Below are 22,000 nucleotides of genomic sequence, written 5' to 3' on the forward strand. Positions count from 1 at the left end.
ATACATTTCTAGAAATACTGACTGAAGTGGCACAGCTCACAAAAAATGCTCATACTATTTCAACTATTTTGATATGTTGGCAAAGCAATTTTGTGATTCAGAAACTAAAGAAAAAGTGAGCATATATATATATATATATATATATATATATATATATCAGAGGTTAGCTTTCATTTATGTCTATCTTTCTACTTCAAGCCCCCTTTATTTCATAAACTTTTTTCTTTTTTACTTCCATGGTTTGTGAAAATCCACACACGTTTCTTCCCCCCCCCCATTTACTTCTCCTCTTCTTTCATAGCATAGACAGTGCTACCCTCAAAATAGCTAAGCCAGAAGTAATATGTAAAAGACAGGAAGTACTTCCCCAGTTCCAGAGGCTCTGACTGGTGAGCACCTGTCCTTGCCTCCAAGATGGAGTCTTGTGGCTGTGTCCTTGAGTGATGGAGGACAGAAGGCAAGAGGGGGCAGTACTCTGTGAAGACGCTGTTTATCAGGTATTGATCCTCCTCAGCAGGGCAGTCTGTGATTTAATCCTCCTCTGAAGGACTCACTTCCTAAGACTTTCACACTAATAAAAGTTCCAGTGTTTTAGAGAAGAGACAAAGATCCAAGCCACAGCCAGCCTGTATACATTATTTTGGTTTTTATCTCCCCCCCCAACAATGTATCCTGTCGCTGTTTCCAAGTAACTTTCTAAAAAGCATCATTCCTCCCCTTTTTCTTCTCTTATTCACCTTCCCCTTCTTTTTTTCACTTTTTTGTTTACATCACATAATTTTACCCTTGTTTATTAGTACCTTATCAATAAATACCTAGATTATTTCCCATCTTTGGCTTGTATTAAAAATATTGTGGAAAAAAATCTATCGTGTGTGTAATTTCATATTTTGAAAGCATATCTATAGCATATTTGTACCAGAGAAAACTCAAAACAACGCAAACACATGGGTGTCACTCCAGTAGCTCTGAAAACAGATAGCAATATTATACTCTCATAACTAGCAAAGGCCTAGCATGTTATGACAAAAAACAGTGACCTAAGACTGTCTCAGAGATCCTCAAAATGTGACCCAAGCCATTAAGAATGTCAAAATTATCTTCATAATGGTACAAAGGCATGGCTTTTCTTCTTTCTCCATTGTGTTTGTTTGCATGGATAACGCATCAGCCGGTAACATGTTGGAGACTGGTCTGAATTATGGCAGTCACTGCAGAGTGTAGCTTCTGACTTCTCCACGGCACGCACTCACCTTCAACAACAGATGAGCCAGGTCCAATGAAGCCTCTCTACAGCGTAGCAGCAAGGAAGCATTAATTACATTCCAACCCTTGAATCCACTTTCCAATATGTGCTCTGTCCCAAGGGGCACATGATTTTCTATAAAGCAGGACCATCACCACGAAGAGACTAAGCCACAGGCTGACTGCTTGCTTTCCTTCCCAGAGAATGCCATCTTCCCTGGGGAATGAGGGCCTCTGTCCATGATTCTCTCCAAAATGCCCAGCATGAGTCTGGGATTTCACCAGTGTCAGTCGGCAGCATTTCTTGCCAGTCAAAAGATGTGAGTTTTCAAGTACAAATTCAAATCTTGGAAAGCATCTCTCTGTCATCATGAACTTGAGCATTTCTCATTTTTTTTTTTTTCAAGTTGGTCGTGGGGCCTGAACTCTGGGCCTGGGCGCTGTCCCTCAGTTCTTCAGCTCAAGGCTAGCGCTCTACCCTTTGAGCCACAGTAGCACTTCTGGCTTTTTCTGCTTATGTGGTGCTGAGGAATTGAACCCAGGGCCTCATACATGCAAGGCATGCGCTCTACCACTGAGCCACCTTCCCATCCCCTCTGATTAGCTTCTTAAGCCACTATTTCCTGAATGAGCAATCATGATGTTCCCAAACCATGTGAGAATAAATAATAGAATCCATCAGGGAATGCTCACGGGGAGATTTCAAATCCCACATGACAACCAACTTTTAAGAACGTGGCATTTGTCAAATTTTCATGTAGGATCAGAGGAGAGTGATCTGCATTGCCCTCTTTCCCGGCTGCATCTTAGTGAGTCATGATGTCTCTGCAGATGGGTGCAGGGCAGGACACTGCGTGGAGAATCAGGCCCTTGAATCCAGCTACTTTTTGTTAAGCCAGACTTCAGAGATCAGCCAAAATGTCAAACCATGTTTTACTACTTTTATTCTTTTGGTTTGAAAAAATTAAAAGATGCCATTTGTTTTAATTCATAGGGAGTTTATTGTGTTATTTTAAAATAATGTTTTAAGATTCTGTTTAAATAGGAACAAAAGCTCTTTAGGATGATCAATAATTTTTAAGAGTCTACAGGCCCTTAAAAAAGTTTAGAAACTATTATTCCTGTTACTTTCAAGGGTTGGAAAATTGTAAAATACGTGAGGTCTGAAGGTTCATAAAAAGTTACTAATTTTCATATGCATGATCTATTGTCTTAGTAATCACATATCACTTAACACTGGTGGACGTTTCTTTGCCTTAGAATACTATCTACTATTGTGGACATTTTAATATTTCCCCCTTCCTCTTATTTTGATTGCATCCTGATGACATGCTATTTATTCATTTACATCCATTCCTTTTGTCTCTGTTGGCTTCTATTATTTACACAGGGTGAGGGGTGGATTTCATTGTTATATATCCCCCAGGAAGAAGCTGCTGTCTCCACCAATCTCACCCCCTCTGTCACACTCCTGCCAACGTCTTGTATGCATTGGGCAACCTTGCTTCTATTCTTTCATTCAGAGTTCACCAGAAATCCCACTTCGTCTAGGTTTCTTGAGAAGCAGTGTGAGGATGGTGGGTTGATACATTGGGAACCAGATGTGCATATAAGCAACAGAGGCCAGAGCTCTCATGAAGTGCTTTATGATTACAGACCAGAATGCATCAGTATTCTCAATAAGAACCACTATGCCATGATCCATTGAGAATCCTTATCTTACTTTTTCTTGCATGCCTGAAAATTGAATGTTTGGGGACAAAGAATTTATATATGTATTTATGCAGTTATGATATCAAACTTTGCCTAGGAAATGGATGTTTGGTCATGCTTCCTTTTGAGACGTGCTATCATGCGATGGTAGCCTCTGTATTGGGCCTAATGCCTAGTTCAGCTGATATCCCTCACCTTCTTGTCTGCTGAGGTCAGTGGTGTAAGTTTTCAAGCACATTTCATCTCTATAACAATGTACGCACAGATAAGCATGAATAACACACAAGGTCAGATTTACTTATCAGATTTGATTATTAATTATCAAATACAGATTTTCATTCTACATATACTTTGGAGTGAAAAATACCCCTTATATACAGAATTTTGAAAGTCTATAAAGTAGGCTGGAAGACACACGTACATGCTATAAGGATAAAACAACAATAAGAGTTGTGAAAACTGCTAACTTTATTTATCAAATAATATTTCAAATAATTGCACAAAGTAATAAATTCAATCTATAAACTATATTGGCTAGATGATTTTAAGATGAATATTGCATACTACTAAAGGTGGAAGGTATTTCTAAATTTTAAATTATCCAGGAAATGATAATAGAGATATTATCACACCGACTAAACTTATTCTTGGAAACTGTTGCATTAGCATCAACTCTCAAGGACACAAAACATGAAAACCGTACAAATAGTTTCTCTTTTAATTATTTAAGTTCATTTAGGTCATGAGTCAGGAAGAAATTCTCTCTGGGAATTCTTCACATCTTGAAGGATGAATAAAAAACAAAATATTGTTTGCCTTGTTAAAATTTCACCAGGCAGGAAAACAACCCACATCATGTACAGCAACACCTGTGATAAGTCATCTTTGATCTAGACATGAGATGACAGAAAGAATAAATATAAATGGAAGCTGGGATGGAGGCTCATGCCTGTCACCCTAGCTACTTGAAAAGCTGATGCTGAGAAAATGTCAGTCCAAAGCTAACACAGGCAAAGAGTTCATGAGATTCCATCACAACCAATGAGAAGCTGGGCATAGTGGCGGCATATAATAATTCCAGCTCTTTGGGACACATAAACAGGAGGACTGTGGTTCAGGCTGGCCCAGGCAAAAAGCAAGACCCGATTCAGAAAATAACAAAAGCAGCTGTGTGCTGGTGGCTACCCATGTAATCCTAGCTACTCAGGAGGCTGAGATATGAGGATCACAGTTCTAAGCCAGCCTGAGCAGAAAAATCTGTGAAACTCATCTCCAATTAACCACAGAAAACTATAAGTGGCGCTGTGCCTCAAAGTGGTAGAGCACTGGCCTTGAGCAGAAAAAGCTTAGACACAGTGCCCAGGCCCTGAGTTCAAGCCCCACCACCACCACCACCACCACCACCACCACCAAAAGAAAATAAAGGCAAAAAGGACCAGAGAAATAACTCAAGTGGCAGAGCATCTACCTGGCAACCACAAAGCCCTGAGTTCAAACTCCAGACGTGTGCCCCTCCCCTCCACCAAGAAAAAGTCTTACAATAAGGAGCTATTAAAAGACCATGTTCCTCTTCCAACTTCAGTTGATAATACTGAGAAATGGTTTTGTTTTTTTTTCTAGACTATGTTAGATTTTGGAAACTTACTAGTGGCTTTATAAAATTATAGGTCTTAAGACTTTGGAGAAAAGGAAAGGAGGAAGAAGCAGAACAAAAAAGTAAATAGGAAGGAATAAGGGCCTAGAATAAAAAGGGAATAATTAACAAATTAAATGGTCTACATCAAATATGCAAAACCAGACATACAATTGAATAAAAGAGTCAAACCCAAACAGCAACACAGACAGACTCCTATAAAACAAACTATGAGGTTTCGATTGCTTCGGTGTGATCTCTCTCTCCCGGTGGGGTACAAGCAGCTGTGGAAATCCATGGTTTAGGTCTGGGTGGGAAGGCTCCGTTCTACCCAAGGGTCAGCACACAGGCCCTGGGCAGTGCACACCTCACAAGGCTCAGGTGCAGGTGTGATTCTCTCCTGCCTGGGGAGGGGATGCTGTGGACAGCTGCCACGCCCATGCCGTCAGTCCCAGCGGTGGCCCATGAGCGCCTCTGCTGGGGGTTTTGAGCAACAGCAGTTCTCTTCTGCAGGTGACTAAGATGGTCCCACAAACAGCTGCCACGTCTGTGGCTCTGATTGTGATCTGGCAAGGAGCTCAAGCGCCAGTCACCCAGCAGCACTTCCAGGCATGCCCAAAGCAACTGCCTCTGGGGTGGAAGCGGACTGCATTGCTTCCTGAAGTTCAAACTTCTGTGCAGGACCAATCGGACATTCTTTAGCCACCTCTTATTATGGACATACTCAAAGTCTATGGACAGCTGTCCTATCAAAGATGACTCTTTGATCCATGATTGCTCATTTCCAGGTCTCTGTCAAGATGGTCTCTTACTGTCATCCTCTGAGCCAAAGGCTCTAGGCTAGCCTCCCACCCTGAGTAGCTGCTGTCTCTCAAGCCCCTGTCATGGCAAGGATCAAGGCTTGAGAACTGGGTGGACTTTTCCCACCACTAGAATTGGCAGGAACTGTCTTTTTCACTGTGCATTTTGGTCTTCAACTTACTTCCCACAATGGGGGATGCTCCACACCAGCTCAGAACCCCTTCCCGTTTTTCTGCCGCCAGGTTTGTCTTGTTTTTTTTTTTCTGCCTCCTTTGTGGTTTCGATTTTCTTTTCTCTCTTCGGAGTCGAGTCTCTCCTGTATTACCATGAGATCTTCTCATTTATGGAGTGAATGGTAGATGGTTCTGGTCTGATTCTCTGCATTTAATTCTATCTAGCAGTGATATTGCTGGATCCTGCGGTAGGCTTTATTTTTCATGTTTTGAGGAATCTGTATACAATTTTCTGTATTGATTACCTCATTTGCACTCAACACTGGCCAGAAGGGCACAAGTGGTCCAGTGTGGAGAGCGCTGCCTAGGCGTACCGGCTGGAACATTCTCTATATACTTTATTTCTTTTAGGTTGTCTTTTTCCTTTCTCCTTCCTCTTCCTCTTCTCCTCCTTTTCATTCTCCTTCTTATTCTCCTCTTCCAGATACTTTTTTTCTCTCTTCCTCATCCTTATTATTATTATAATTATTATATTTTGTTTTGCTGGCCCTGGGTGCTGTCCCTGAGCTCCTTTTTCCTGAAGGTTGGCTAACATTTGAGCCATTGTGCCACTTGCAGTTTTTTTGTGTGATTAATTGGAGGTAAGAGACTCATGGACTCTCCTTCCGCAGGCTGGCTTTGAATGGTGATCCTCAGATCTCAGCCTCTTGAGAAGCTAGGATTATAGGCATGAGCCACTGCTACCTGACTGTTTGTTTGTTTCTTTCTTTCTTTCTTTCTTTTCGAGGCAAGATTCTATATGTAGCCTGGTCTGGCCTAGAACTTAGTATATAGTCCAGGCTAACCTCAAACTTGTGAAACTGTTGGAATTTCAGTAAATATTATCTTGCATTTATTTAGCATGAAAAGTTTTCTTAATTTGTAATTATTTTCTCATCTTAATCAAATTTTGACCTATGATATCACTATTTATTGTAGCATAGTAGATAAGAGGAAAATTTTGAGTTCATTTTATGGATCCTTTTTATCTCTCTAAACAGTTGGGATATAGAATTTATGAATATAAATTTATCTGTGTAAGCATTTGGGATATATAAGTTATTTGATATTTATGAATCTAGATGTTTTAGACTAAATTTATAGTTGTATTCCACAATACAAAATTCAATAAGAGCTGGTGCTGATAGCCCACACCTATAATCCTAGTGACTTAGAAGGCTGAGACCTGGAGGATCACCGGCAGAAAAGTCTGTGAGATGCAATCTCCAATTAATCAGTAAAAATTCTGGGCCTGCAGCATGACTAAAGTGGTAGAGTACCAGCAGTGAGCAAGAAATCCAAATGTGTATATGAGGCTCTGAGTTCAAGGCCCAGTATCAGCACAGGCACACAGAAAAATCAAAATCCAATAGAAATCAGAGTCACTTTAAATAACTTATTTAATAAATTGTTTCTAACATCCTTCTAGCATAGGAATGAAATCCATGGTAACACGGTAACTTTTCTTGCTTTGATGTGACATCAAAGCTGTTTTAAGTCTCTGTCTTGTTGTTTTGATTGTCTGGAAAACTGAAATAAGATAAATTATAAAATTAACTTTTATATGATACTAGAAAGGTTAAAAAAACTTGCTATCAAAGAGATTTTTCTTTGTATACATTTTAGACATAATAATTTCAAAACTAAAATACTTAAATTATATAATATTTAAGTGCAAATCTGTGATTCTTTTTAATGCTAGAATTACAGTGTTAGCTTCTCAAGTGCCAGATGAAACTATTCCTGTAGTTGCAGAATAAGATGACACTTAGTGTCTTGTACTTAATAGAAAAGTGGTTTTTTTTTAATTTGGTTGGTCCTGGGGCTTGAACTCGGGGCTTAAGCACTGTCCTTGAGCTCTTTTGGTCAAGGCTAGTGCTCTACCACTTTGAGTCACTGGGCAAAAAGTTTTTTAACATATAGTACCTTGCTACTTCTTCCGCATGTTCTGCTGAGCTTTGGGGCATACTTGTTGTGGATCTTCTGGATTCTCCTAAAGAAAAATATAAGATATAGAAATTTAATAATTTCTCTTAAATGCAATTATTTTGAGCTTGAACCTGGGGATACCATTTCAGGGGTGTGTCTTTTCTTCCCTCCTACATGATAAGATGTTTGTTTCAACCAATCATAGGATCCAGAATGGGTCCTGACTTTCCCTCTTAATTCCACATGTTCTTTATCAAGAAAAAAAGAATACATTTCCTGTCTGTAGGAAATTGAGCTAGGCTTAAGGTGATTTTTTTTTTTATATCGGTTGTGGGGCTTGAACTGTTGACCTGGGTGCTGTCCCTGAGCTCTTCAGCTCAAGGCTAGTGCTCTATCACTTGAGCCACAGCACCACTTTCTGTTTTCTGGTGGTTCATTGGAGATAAGAGTCTCACAGACTTTCCTGCCTGGACTGGCTTGAACCATGATTCTCAGATCTCAGCCTCCTGAGTAGCTAGGATTACAGGCATGAATATGGAGGAAGTGACCAGGTGTATGACTTCTAGGCCAAGGTCAGAAGAGGCTGGGCAGCATCTACTTGGTTTTGTTAGGATGCTTGTGTGGAAGGAAGGAAGCCACCAAATAAGAAATCTGACCAAGTTTAAGACCACCAAACTGGAATGGTCATGGATAGGGGCTCAAGCAGAGTGTCCCAGTTAGGCCCATCCTTTGAGCTGACCCCACTTAAAGCTCTTGTCTGGGAGCAAGCCTGTATTTCACCCTTAAAATCAACCCTCCGTCAGCTGGGAACCATTAAGTCACCATAAGTGATGTCTCGTCAAATCCTGTTTGATTTTTTTGTTCCCATAGTGGGGCTTGAACTCAGGGCCTGGGCACTGTCCCTGAGCTTTTTTGCTCAGGGCGAGTGCTCCACCACTTTGAGCCACAGCGCCACTCCCCATTCTTTGAGTGATGATGAGGGTCTCACAGACTTTCCTGCCCCGGCCAGCTCTGAACCTTAATCCTTAGATCTTAGCCTCTGAGTAGCGAGGGTTACAGGCATGAGCCACCTGACTCCTTTCTGAATTTCTAACCTAAAGAATACTTGTGATCGACTGAAATGGCAACTGGACAGGCCATCTTTGAGGAATAAGGTGACCTGTTAAATAATACTCAGGAGAAATATTAATTTAGCTATATAAATGGCTCAAATAATGAAGTCAACTGATATACATAAATGTGTATATAGAGCATATATACGTATATATATATACACACATATATATATATATATACACACACACACACACACACAGACACACAAAGTTGATACTTAACTTTTCTATCTGATCTTTTGCCTCTGACTTAACTTCATGGGAATTAATCTCATAAAATACTCCAGGGCTGGGCATGTGGCGCAGTGGTAGAGTGCTTGCATAGCATACATGAAGCCCTCAGTACAACATACACAGAAAGACCCAGAAGTAGCACTGTGGCTCAAGTGGTAGAGTGCTAGTCTTGAGCAAAAGCAGCTCAGGGACAATGTGCAGGCCCTGAGTTCAAGTTCCAGGACTGGCCACAAACAAACAAACAAAGATACTCCAATCCGGCTTCTGACAAACTTCAGGTTTCAGCCTTTCTTTCCTATTTCCTATATTCTATTTGGAAAATAATATAATTGGAATATTGGGAATATAATACTTGGTCCATTATCAATAAAATAGCCATATCTTCACTTTATTTTCTGAAATGCATTTTTCTTGCTCTAAGGGACAATTGGCTTTCCACTAAACATTTCACTGTATCAGAACTGAGTGCTGCTTTTGCCTTTCCATTCTTCTTACTACTAGGTGTGGAGCGGAACCGGTGCCCTGCTCATCTCCTCCTCACTCTATCGTTCTTGCAGGATGTTTGCTCTCCTCTCTCCCTCGCTAAAGCCCAGAATATCAAATAAGATGCTCGCGATTATTTGGGCGTTCCACCTGCAAGTGGAATCACTTGTCGTCAAAAAGCATAGGCTTTTTTGCTGTTTTACTCTGATGTTCTTACTGCAGTCGTTTCGGTGCACATGTGGATTATTTGACTTTGGGTCTGAGCTCTTCGGGTTGCTCTTTGATTAGGTCCTTCACTCTACCTCGGTTGTTCAGTCACCTGGTTGTACTTGGATCTGATCACTGTCTATGCTCGGTCACCTTGGCGATGACTACTTCCCAAAGGGAGCATTTCAGTGAGTCCTGCAGGGGTTTATACTTGTGTTCATTTGCAGCAAGGTGGGCACCACAGAAATGTTGACTTCTGTTTCCATTAATTGCACATTAATTTCATTCCTACTGTCTGCTCGTGCGATGGGTCTGACTTAGGGTGTGATTTGAGATGTTTAATCTGAAGGATTTGAGAAGGCTGGAGACTGGGACCAATACCACTCCAGCAGGAAGCCAATAAAAGTCAACGTGAATGGAAGTGTGAGATTTGCTTGTACTGTCTCCTACTTCTGTACAACTGGGCAAGACTCTGTTGGTGACAATAAAGACAGTCTTAAACTCAAATGGGAAACAAACCACGTTTAACCTTCATTTGGCCGATACTGCAATAGAATAAACTAGCCAATAGTGAATTGCAATACACCTTCCATCACATCCCTTTATTTGAAAACAACGACATAGTAATTTCATATAACACTGTATAACAAACAGCACTTGAAACTATGTTATCTGTAGAGAAGTTTGAATTCACATGGAGAAGATCATCTCTGGCAGTTCTGGTGACTAGAAAGGTGAATGCAATTTTACAATTTTGTCAGGCAAAACATTGTTTAGTGGTCTTATTCTAGAAAAGGGTAAACAGTAACTCATCCATAGAGGTGGTACCAGAGTTTATAGGCTAGACCCCGGTAATGGAAGTCAACCTTCCCATAACAAATCAGAAGTATTGGTGTGTGCTTACATGAATATACAGTAGTCATTACCTTAAATTTAAAACTCGCTATAAGCAGCAAACCCAGAGAGCAGAATATGAAGGCTGTATTGTATCTGTGGTCTGCAGAGAATTTCTTCATGCGGGTTTTGCGTTGTTGAAATATATGTTGTGTTTCGAAGCTAAAGGGATTACTTTTGAATAGTCATCACTGAGGTCGATTACGTTCGTATATCATATTTAGCTGGACCCTGCAGGCTATTCCTCCATTAGCTGCACAGTCCTGACACTGTCAAAAAGTTGATCACCTAGTGGTAAAGGACTGTGCTTTCTGTTGACCTTATCAAAATGTCTCAAAAGGTTTTGCTAGAAATAAAGCTCAGGTTATATTTTATAAAGCTGATTCAGAGCAAAACCTACATACAAGAATTCTCCTATCTTGTGGATGATCTTAGCATGATGACGTGATTTTGTTTTTGTTTTCCAGCACATTTTACTTGAATTCACAGAGTCAATTTTAGTGAAACTGCTTCTTTCTACAGGTAGAAGTTTCAGAAACTGATTTCTGAGGAAGTAGCAGAAGTCCCCTTCTTCCTAACCAAGGTTTAGATCATATAAAATTAACACAGTGGAAGTCAGTCAGTGTATTAGTACTGATGTGAGCGTCCACCTCCAGTGCCTGAATTATAATCTGCTTTGTAAGGCCACAACGCTGAAGCGAATAGAGGTTTTATTTGGAAATGGGAATAAACCAAACAACTTCCATTCACATTTTTGGTAACCAGAAAATTACTTTCCATAAATAAGTACAATTTATCTGTTTATCCTTTAGACAATAGTTGTGTAGCTTCATATTTTAATCATAGTTAAATAACTTTTATAAGTGAGACATTTAATGAGTACATGTCCTTTTGTACAGAGTCTTCTGTTCCCTTACTCATTACCTGACTCATGTAGTTGTAATCCCTCTGTACATCACCTTTATAATAACAATAAACTAAGTTAATACAAAAGAAAACATTCTATAAACCTTGAGTCCCATTGTTAAGAGGATATGCTTAACATTTAACTTATTACGAATTTTTCACAAAAAATTAGGAAAAAAGGTATTGACAAATACAATGTTCTTATTCATAACAACAAAATTTCATCAGAGCCATTTTACAGGGCTGTGCGCTTTCACTTGACTCTTTTGTTCAAGGCTAGTGCTCTACTACTTGAGCTGCACTTGGACTTAGGGATTTTTTGTGGTTAAGTGTAGGTAAGACTCTCACAGATGTTTCTGCCTTGGACTGGCTTTGAACCATGATCCTCAGATCTCAGCCTCCTGAGTAGCTAGGATGGCAGGCTCCCGTGAGCCACCAGCGTGCAGCTCCCATTTTAGCTCTTAATCGCTGCTAGTTTAATGACTTGTCTTTTAGAGATGATTTGTAATGTAGCAAACATCCCAGGGGCATCCCTGCAAAGCACTCGCCTGACCCGCTGGCCGTGACAACCGCGCCAGGTTCTCATCACTCAAGTCGTGGCCTTTATTTCATTGTACTTTGAGTCAGCCCCTATTGGATTCAGCTTCATAAAGTCAAAAAAGCGGGGTTGGGGTGGGGGTGGAGAAAGCAATTTATTCATGTTTTCATTGGAGCTCATTGCAAACATGAAATTTCTCTAAAAATGCAAATCACTCGGTGCCACACAAGTGAAACTCAGTAGCAAAATCGCTTAGAGGAAAATGCTTTCCCAGGGCTAATGTTTTTATGCTCAGTGATTGAATAAATCGATCCATTTATTACAACATCTTCACTTAAGGTTTTCATCCCCAGATGCATGTATCTAAGGGTACTAGAGGACTTTTCTCTATCACTAAGAAAATTGATTACACTTGTTAATTTGGCTTTTAATCCTAGATCTATCAAAATGAATACCATAAACAAGTGTAGAAGAATTCAGTATAGATCTGTTCAATATCAGATTGATCAAAAAAGGATTTAAGGAGACTTTCAGATGTAAAATACTAATGTACAGACTAAGCCCTGACTTACGTAATATGACTTTAGACAAGCTCAGTATGAAGCTGAAAGAAACTATTTCTGAAAACAGAAATGGTGCACTCTCATTGCATCAGAGAAAAATCCCCAGAAGGCCTACCTATCCAAGGCATTTAATGTGAACATTCTTTTTAAAAAAGATTTCTTGTCTCATGTCCAGCCATTCTCGTTAATTCATAGGGCATCATATCATAGATTTTTTTATGTTACATAAAGCAAAAATTACACTTAACAAGTGTAAGGTTAGTCATAAAATATAGATAAAACAACTCTTAAAAGCCAAGATATCACAGAATGGATTATCAGTCCTTCTTTTCAGAAGAGGTGAGGACAATGAGAAATAAAAATTGTACACCAAGATTTCCTGAAGTGCCACTTTGACTCAGATCCTTCTGATCTGTGGCCTCTTCTAAAAATATATGACAGGCAATTTCACCTTTATAATAATGACTGAAGAGACAGATTCACACTACTTCACTCATTATGACACGACTTTTAGATTGTTTCCCAGCTGTTGCTATAGTTTTTGTGGAATAGTGAACATCAATCACAAATGGCAATTCCCATGCATTTGTCATTCGTGCAGTAGATACTCAGTCATCACCCAGGAGGAGAAATACATACATTAGTGAGTAGGTGCTGGGGTTTGGTTTGGAGCAGTGTTCAAAGCAGATAGTTACAGGGTACTTCCTGTGAGAGGGAGCTACAGAGTGCCAACTTCTGGGTGAGTGTGTGGTCTTCAGAGAGGACATGGGATTTTCAATGTAGATCTTCTTAGAATCACTAACGGCACTGTGGTACAGGGTTATAAACCGATATTTTAACAGTACAAATGTAAATGCATTTAAATAAGAATCTCAGGGAAAAAGTAGTCTGCTGCTAGGTTTTTATATGGTGTGACTCAAATTCTCTAATAGCAGAGTTGGTGGACCTTCAAAAGTAGGCTGATTACTAGAGATTTATAGTTAGCGTTTTACTTAAGCAAAAAATGGTCAAGGTCATACATTAAGGGCTGAAGGTCATGGGAAATCAAGACTGTTTATCATTATTGCCATGACAACCGATGCCCTGAGACGTCTCCTGATGGCTTTAGGCAGACAGTGAGTATAAAGTTGGTGATGAGCATTCTAATGTAAGAGGTTTGAATCTCTATAGCCTATTAAATATGGAGGGAACTCTGCTGGATGGAACCATTGCATTTGTAGTAACTACAATCAAACCTACTCTTCATGACACAGTAGGGAAAATGATGGTGGACGGAAACGACGTTTCATTGGCTCAGGAAAACATGTCTTTATGTATTGCAGATAAGACCATTAGCAAGATCTATTTTAAAAGCATGCTGAAAAATGAAAAGAATCCGCTTATTAGCATGGCACAACTAGAAGACAGAATGGAGTGAGAAGACCATGTTATGTTTGCTTGCTCCACCATTGACCTGCCACCTAGCTCAAGCAGAAGTATTTGATGAAAGACTAGATATCTGAATAAATAAATGTAATAGACACAAAGACTTCATTTTTTTCTGAGAAGCACTAGACTTAAAATACAGCATGAAAAATTTAAATGAGATATTAAACCACCCTAATGATTTCAGATTTAAAGCCAAGAAATTAAGGCTAGTCAGTCAGTTGTTTACTATTCCTTTCTGGGGCTAGGAATCCCCAGAGGAGAAAATTTCTCTGTGAGGGCTGACTCTACCCCTTGACAGTTGAGATGCTCCAGTGATCAGCCTGTATAATAAATGTATCTAACAAATATGAGCAAATCAAATACTTCATGTCATTGAGAAATTTTGTTTGCACATGTTGTGAACTAATATCCTTCTTTCCTCTCTCCCTTCATCCTTCTCTTCTTTTACTTCTCATTTTCTGTCCTTTCTTCCACTCCTTACTTTCTCCTTTCCTTCCCTTCTCTCTCCTCTTTCTTCAGAGCAAAATGTTATAATTAGAATTTCTTTTTCCAAGAAGATTTTAAAGGCAATACAAAACAAGCAGAACTGAAGTCAGAAAGGAAAATGAATTTCTCAGGCTGGATTTTTTTCAACATAGGACATAGCTAACTAACATCTACCCTACTACAAGATAACCCAATTCTTAGTAGGCTGTGAGCCCTTCATTCCCTGCCAACATTAGTAATTTTGGCCCTGGCCTACAGAGGAAGGAAATGTCTCTAAATCTCACATTCCTAGGAATGTAGTTGTTATCATTGTAGAATTTATATTTGTGCCAGTCCTGGGCTTGGGGGCTGGGGGCTGTCCCTGGGCTTCTGTGCTCATAGCTAGCACTCTTCCACTTGAACTACAGTTCCATTTCTGGTTTTATTATTTTATTTTGTTTTTAGGGTTAACTGGAGATAAGAGTCTCATGGACTTTCCTGCCTGGGCTGGCTTTGAACTGCGATCCTCAGATCTCAGCCTCCTGAGCAGTTAGGGTTACAAACATGAGGCACTGGTGCCCAGCTATGGTTGTTATTTTTAAGCAAGAAACATTTGAAAAACACTTCATTGTTAGCTTTAGCAAGGTAGGAGGACAAAGTAGATAATTATTCTCATCAAGACAGTGAGATTTCAGCAGAATGATGGTTTGTACATGTTCCTAACTGGAGATTTCTGCTAGCTCTCTTACCAATTGCTGAAAATAAGTGCTTGGCAATGCTCTATCCGAGATACAGTCACTCTGTGTTCAAGCTCAAAACAGGTATTGATTTTCATTTCAAACTCTAATGCCAAAATTAGCAGTGTCAGGTTGAATTAGAGGTGGATGCTTTTGAGAGTTCAAGAGTGAAGTTGCTGTGTAGTCAGGCTGTCTTTTCTTGGTTATTTTTTCCCTTTTCATCTTTTAAGGGCAACAAAGCCCAGGGTGTCGGGTGCCCTTCAGTTTTATTGTGCCCAAAGAAATATTTTATCCATCTCATGTGCCTTTAGTGGGTCATGCTTCATGTTCCTGTGCTGGGGTGAATGTGTCTAGTGCAGGATTAATAAACATGGTTTTGATTTCTCTCTGCTGGCTATGTTGCTCCTTGTTTTGCTTTAGAGAAGCCAAAATTCACATAGTACTTGACTGTGGCTGAGTATTTTATCTTCATTGATCCATAAAAGGGGGTACAGGGCAGTCAGCCAGCCGTGCGCTTCATAGCTGGGACCAGTAGTATCTACAGACCAGTCTCACGAGAACTTCTCCAGCCTTGGTGGAGCCATTTACCCAAGGAGTGGATGGAGTCGAGTCAATGGACTGGTTGAAGCGTTTTGTTCTCTGTAAGTAAAGAATGCTGACAAACCTAGGCCACCAGGAGAAGGCTTTAATTACATGTATCCCACACAAAGCCTGCTGTGTATATATGAGAGAAAGACACAGAGAGACAGAGAAAGAGAGACATAAAGAGACAAAGACGTGAGAGAGACAGAGGCACAAAGAGAGGCAGGGAGACAGAGAGGAGCAGAGAGACACAAAGAGAAACAGAGGCAGAGTGAGGAAATGCAAACAGAAGAGAAAGGAAGAGAAGGGGGGAAAGGAAGGCAGAGAATAGAGCTACTGAGTAGCGGAACTACTGCCAAGACAGTAGCTGGAAGTTCCTGAAGTATCTATCTTGCAGGACAAGGAGACTCCTGTAGCAAATGCCTAGCCATTTCTCCAGCCCCCTTCTGTATGTTCTAGCCCCAGCAAGGGCGATGCAGTGATTGAGTCACCTCATCAACGCTCCGCAGAGTCCCTGTGAATGTCCCTCGGAGTGAATGGTGTGGCAGCCTCCGTGTCCCACAGGGGCTGTGTCAGACTCCGTCCCCCACTCTGGAAGTAGTTGCCATCAGCTTATTATCTGTCTGCATATGAACTCTTGGAGGGCTGTGACCGTGTTCTATTTATTTTGTATTTCTGGAGCTTATAAAAATGGCTGGCCTGTAGTTTGTAGTGAAGCCATGTTTAACAAATGAACAGCTGGTAGGCTGATGGCTGCCCCATTGGATTGTGGGAATAAGTATTAGAATAAGTGTTTTAGGAGTGAAAGATCTACAAGATTAAGATTTTATGGAGCACGTTATAATCACAACTGGGGATGTTGGAGCACAGGTCTAAGAGAAGAAAGACAATGACATGGCAGAAATGGTGGAAGGGCTTTCATGGATCAAGATGTTTTGTACCCATAAACTGACATGTTAAATTGAAGCCCCTTCGTACCACTACTTAAAGATAATCAAAATTTATATACATTAAAAAAATGAGAAAGACAATGGAAAATGGATAAAAAAAATGGATGAAAAAAATGGATGAAAAAGGGTACCTAGACTTGGGCTCATGCTCTGAGTCAAGTGGGAGGAAGTAAAGAGAGTTGGTGGTAAACACCAAAGGCTCTGGAACTAGAAGGGAAAAGTGAAAAGCTCCAGGGTAAGGAGATGGGCTCACACATAATTTGTAGCTTTGAGGGAAAACTTCTTCCGATTGGCTAGCCATGGCAGCGTTGTATGTTGGTTTGCTGTGGATCTCAGTAAGCGAAGCTGGACTGGACAACAGATACAGGGAAGCAAAGAATGTCCTTGTCTATCTGTTTAGCTATTAAATAAACTTTAGCTAAAGTCTGTGCTATAGGTTACAATATGGTTTACTTATTGGCCATTGCCAAGTTGAGTGTTCTACTCCACAGGTAGACACAATCTTTGTCTTTTTTTTTTTTGGGTCCGGTTGTGGGGCCTGAACTCTGGGCCTGGGTGCTGTCCCTCAGCTCTTCAGCTCAAGGCTAGCGCTCTACCACTTGAGCCACAGCGCCACTTCTGGTTTTTTTCTTTTTGCTTATGTGGTGCTGAGGAATTGAACCCAGGGCCTCATGCATGCAAGGCAAGCGCTCTACCACTGAGCCACCTTCCCAGCCCAATCTTTGTCTTTAGAAGTGTCAGGTCCTCTGATGCATATGGCGGCACTTCCGCCTGCTCTACTGAGAGCCTCAGGCTCTCAGGAGCTAATGGCTTCAGTGATTCAAATACCAGCCTAGAGAAATGGGTCAACGGCATGGAGTACTTGAAGACGATTTGATATCTTGACTCATACTGTAATTATAAAAATTAAATGATCAACTGTATCTCAAAATTCAGTATTCCTGTGCTAATGCAAAGATGGGTGTAGGTCTGAAGAAAGCATTTTGTTTTCTTAGGCATTTAGTGCTGTGGTTTAACAGCAGTAATCAAAGCAGGGGCACTGTCACCTCACAACAGATGCCTCTCCTCGTGTAAAGAATGCCACAACAGGAAAACTAATTTGCAAAGAGACACTTTGCTTTCTGTATTGTAGCTACGAAGCACAACTAGTTTACTCTGTCTCAACTCCCAGCTCAGTGATTGATGTTGGAGAAATCTCAGTCTCCTAGAGTGAGTGGAGTTTATAGACTAGCCTTGAGCTTGTAGATCCTCTGTACCAGCCCTAGGGGAGGACAGATTTTATAAATAAAATATCGGTGAACAGCAGTAGTCACAGCATTATTACAAACTTAAAGGAAAAAAGAAAAAAAATCAAAGGGCATGGTTACATGAAGTGAGCAACAAGTCAGCATTTGCTTCTCCGAACCGTCCAGGACTAGTCTTAGGCAGGACTCATTAATATTCCAAAAGAAAAAAGGGCAAATTGTTGGAGCCAGAATTAGAGATGCTAAACATATCAGACTCCAAATTGACTTAGGGCAGATTTTCCAACTGTCTCAACATTATGATGTTAGCTACTTGAATTTGTAGGGCAATCATGAGGTCTACTGAACTATGAAATTCTAGAAATCTAAAATTGTGTTCCTGCTGCAAATAGAGTGAAATATTGGTTTATAAGTCATTTCCCAGATAACTTCAGAAGAATATGCCACTCGCAGATAATTTTGGCTGTGAAAGTGAGCATGCTCTGAGCATCTTCTTGTGGCTACCCCTCCCCCCACAGGGAACAGAACAGAGCTGTCAAGTGATTGCTGAAGGGCACATTTCCTCACTTCTTTGATATTGTAGTTTAGTGTGAATTCTGCCCCCTTCTGGTGACTTAGATATGAATTCAAACTTCTGTATCCCAGGCCCAAAGGTACTTCAAAGAATGACCTCAAACCAAGTCTCCCCTATACCAGGAATTAGTTTATCTCAGAAAGCTGCAACTCAAAAGGTCTTTTGATCTTAAAGAAAAAAAAAAAAGAATGTGTATCTCCAGCCTCGACCTATTATTTGTTGACTTTCAATTTTTGTATTTAAACATTTAGACCCTGTGATTTTTCTCTAGCAAAGTCTTTTAGTCAGGCTCAAATGGTGATTTAGTTTATTATGCTTATGTATTCGGAATCTTATTGAGTGAGCATTACTTACTATACAGCTCATATGAGACTATGAATGGCATTCCCAAAAAGAATACACTTAGACATCTGGAATTTACATGATTGTGCCGTGTTAAATTTCACTGCCTGTTCAGGGAGACAGTGTTGGGAGTAAAAGGGATAACAACAGGATTAAAAAGAGCAAGTCACCTCCACAGGGAAAGTTGATTTTCAATACAAATCAACAATCATCTACACAGTCAATTGCAAACACAAAATTAGTAGGTGGTGACTCAGGGCCATTATCTCTTTTAACAGTTGAGACTAACCCTCCATTACACACATTAGAGTAGGTTAATTAAAGAACACCAGGGCAGAGAGATTATGAAGAAGATTCTCTTGTGTTACAGATTACGCATGGCAGAGAATTCTCTTCCTTCTATTCTTCAGTAATTAGGAACATTTCTAGAGCAAATATATTCACGTTTGCTGTGCATTGCAGGCTTTGTATACTGCATGGGTTTATCAATGCTGAAATAAATGCTGAAAATTGGTTTGGGATACTTTTTGAGTGAGAGGGTCAAAGTTGCTTTGTAGTTCCCTGGGTTAAAACATAGACTTTGCAAGCTCGGCACTGGCAGTTCACATCTGTAACCCGAAGATGAGATCTAGGGATTGTGGGGTTCAAAGCCAGCCTGGGTAGGAAAGTTCGTGAGGCTCTTATGTTTAACCACACAAAAAAAGCCAGAAACGGAGCTGAAGGTCAAGTGGTGGAGCACTAGCCTTGAGCAAAAATGCTCAGGAACAACACCTAGGCTCTGAGTTCAAGTCCCAAGATTGGTACATACAAAAATGCGAAATTTTCCAGAGCATGGTCCACAAAGTTAGTTATGATTTTTCATAGGGTTGTTTCTGCCACTCCTTTTTACTCTTTCTTTAGAATGGTGTAATATATATCATTTAAGTAACCAGGGAACGCCTGTGGGATCAAAATCACCTGATAGCTTATATTAGCTAACTCGTTTTGTTTTATCTGAGTTATTCATTTGAGTGAAACTGATTGCCATTAGAAACTTGGGAAATATTTGAAAATTTTCAATTAAAAGGATGCCTTGGTGACGGACCATCTTCTCAAAAGTCTTTTAAAAATATTATTTGTTAGCAAAGTAAAAAAAATTCTCCCAAACCAATGACCTTTGTATTAATTTCTGGCTCAGATCATATCTGAGCAGTTTTCTGGTCTTTGCTACACACTTTTCCTTTTAGCTGATCTCTCATTTTATCTTTTATGTTAGGGGTTATTTGGCTACTTTTATGGGGCTGTGACTGCTAGAAAAATGGAATTCATAGAGTTGAATCATCTTCACAAAACCTAATAAAAGTAGTATCTATTTCTTTATCTTCGCCATCATCTAGAAATGAGCAGAAGGTGGAAGTCACACACAGTGACAGCCAAACTTGGAGCACTGTCAGACTTCGTTGGAAAGCCTCTGCATTTCAGGTGCGCCTCCCGCCCTTCTCAGGGTCTTTGTTCAAGTGCTACAGTGCCAGCTTTGAGCAAGAACCAAAACCAACTAAGCAAGGGTGTGAGACCCTGACTTCAAGCCCCAGTACCAGTGCATGCACACACACAAGGGTCTTCATATTCACAGGCTGACTCCATCCACATTCTGTTGTAGAGAGAAGATCAGACTGTAATGGGATTGACTATTGCTAAGGCAGGTGCAGGCCCCTACGGACATCCACAGGCCTTCATTAGTTCTTTCTCTGTGCTCTTCTGCTAGGGTAACCAAGCACACCGCGGGAAAAGCCACCCCCATGCATCTGACCTAGGACACTTTCGGGACCTTGAAATTCCTGGTGATTTCCCACACAGGGAACTAGTTTCGCATGAAGGACCGAATCACTTTGTGATCTGTTTCATTTCAAGAGTGATAGAGGAGGGAAAAATAGACTCCAATTCACAGACACTGTCTTGTGCAGGATTCTTATTAAGAACAGCATATTCCTGTAGCCCAGAGGGCTGACAGCTTCTTCCAACGTACGAGTGCTGCTCTAAGCTACCCTCAAGGGGCTGCTGGGAGAGACACCGCCGCCTGCACCTCCCTGTGGAGGAGGGCGGGGCCTCTCACATCTCATCTCAAGCCCAAGCCCCCGTCCTCCCCACCGGTAACATCCTAGGGGCATTGGACACCCAGTTCCCTGGTTAATTGGTTTACAAGTACTTCAATAAGGAAAGCAAAGCAAGCACGAAGACAGGATGGCGTGAGGAGAACACATACACCCAGTGTAGGTTATATAACACATTTTCCTTTGTTTTCTATCATGTTCAAACATAGGTATCATTTGCTTCTTTTCCATCACTGTGCCTGACATTTTATCTACAGATGATCAAAATATAATAAAGGGATCACTGCCAGACTTCGAAGGGCTCTTAACAAGGTTGAGTCAAGCGATGCTTGGAGACATGTGCTGAGGCTCAGGAACGTGCTGAATAAATTCAGTTCAAACGGGATGCTTGTGTCCTGAGGTACATGAATGCGAGTGTTTTTCTCACTGTCTGCTACAAGTGACAGCAAACACAAAGCGAGCCTCTCTCTCATGAAGATCGTCAGATTCTTCAGATTCTTGTTTATTGATTTTACTTTTCATGGACATGATTGTTGTTAAGTCTGAGTTTAGCCATAAGCAATGTTACTGTATTTTTAGATTAGTAGGTGAAGTGTGTGTATTAAAGCAAATTCACTGGAAAGAGGTAACAACACATTTACAGAGATGTCAATTCCTTATAAAGTTAAGTCACAACTAAAATGCTCAGTTATTCCTTTACAGGAAACCAAAACCCTAGGTATTATGTAAGCAAAAGACATTGGATTTTAGGTGGTTTTTTTTTTTTTTTGTCAAAGAATGGGCAAGTTTGGAAGCAAAACTCTAATCTTTGTCTTACTTGCAAACAGGAGAGTATGTTGTTAATAGAGTCTTTCTGAAAGCATCTCCACATATTACCACAGGATCCTTATGTGACAAGCAGGAGTTGCTTGTTCCTATATAAACTCAACAGTGCTGTTGATTTAGTCTGTCCTGGGGTCCAGAATCCAGTGCGGCCTTGTGAAGAAGGGCATTTGTTCCTTGGCATCTACTCAGATTTACTATTTTAAATGGTGATGATGTTTCATGGCTTGGGGAAAATAATGATGCTTGGAGAGAAAAGTCAAAGATTGTAAGTCTATTGTAACAACATCGAC

General features: G+C 40.4%; 1 protein-coding gene across 3 annotated transcripts in view; it reads right to left on the reverse strand.

The window, feature by feature from the left end:
* Positions 1-4,366: 4,366 nt before the first annotated feature.
* The window catches only part of Ttc29 (tetratricopeptide repeat domain 29), a 478,601-nt gene continuing 460,967 nt past the window's right edge, over positions 4,367-22,000 (reverse strand). For all 3 annotated transcript variants that reach the window (XM_070022169.1, XM_070022170.1, XM_070022168.1), the window contains 2 exons: positions 7,531-7,597; positions 4,367-7,134 (listed from right to left, as the gene is read on the reverse strand). In XM_070022169.1, the coding sequence (XP_069878270.1) occupies positions 7,098-7,134; positions 7,531-7,597 (104 nt within the window). In that variant the 3' untranslated portion in view covers positions 4,367-7,097. The remainder of the gene's footprint in view (positions 7,135-7,530; positions 7,598-22,000) is intronic.

The sequence above is a fragment of the Dipodomys merriami genome, unplaced genomic scaffold, assembly GCF_024711535.1.
Source record: "Dipodomys merriami isolate MVZ:Mamm:240054 unplaced genomic scaffold, mDipMer1.0.p SCAF_15, whole genome shotgun sequence".
Lineage (NCBI taxonomy): Eukaryota > Metazoa > Chordata > Mammalia > Rodentia > Heteromyidae > Dipodomys > Dipodomys merriami.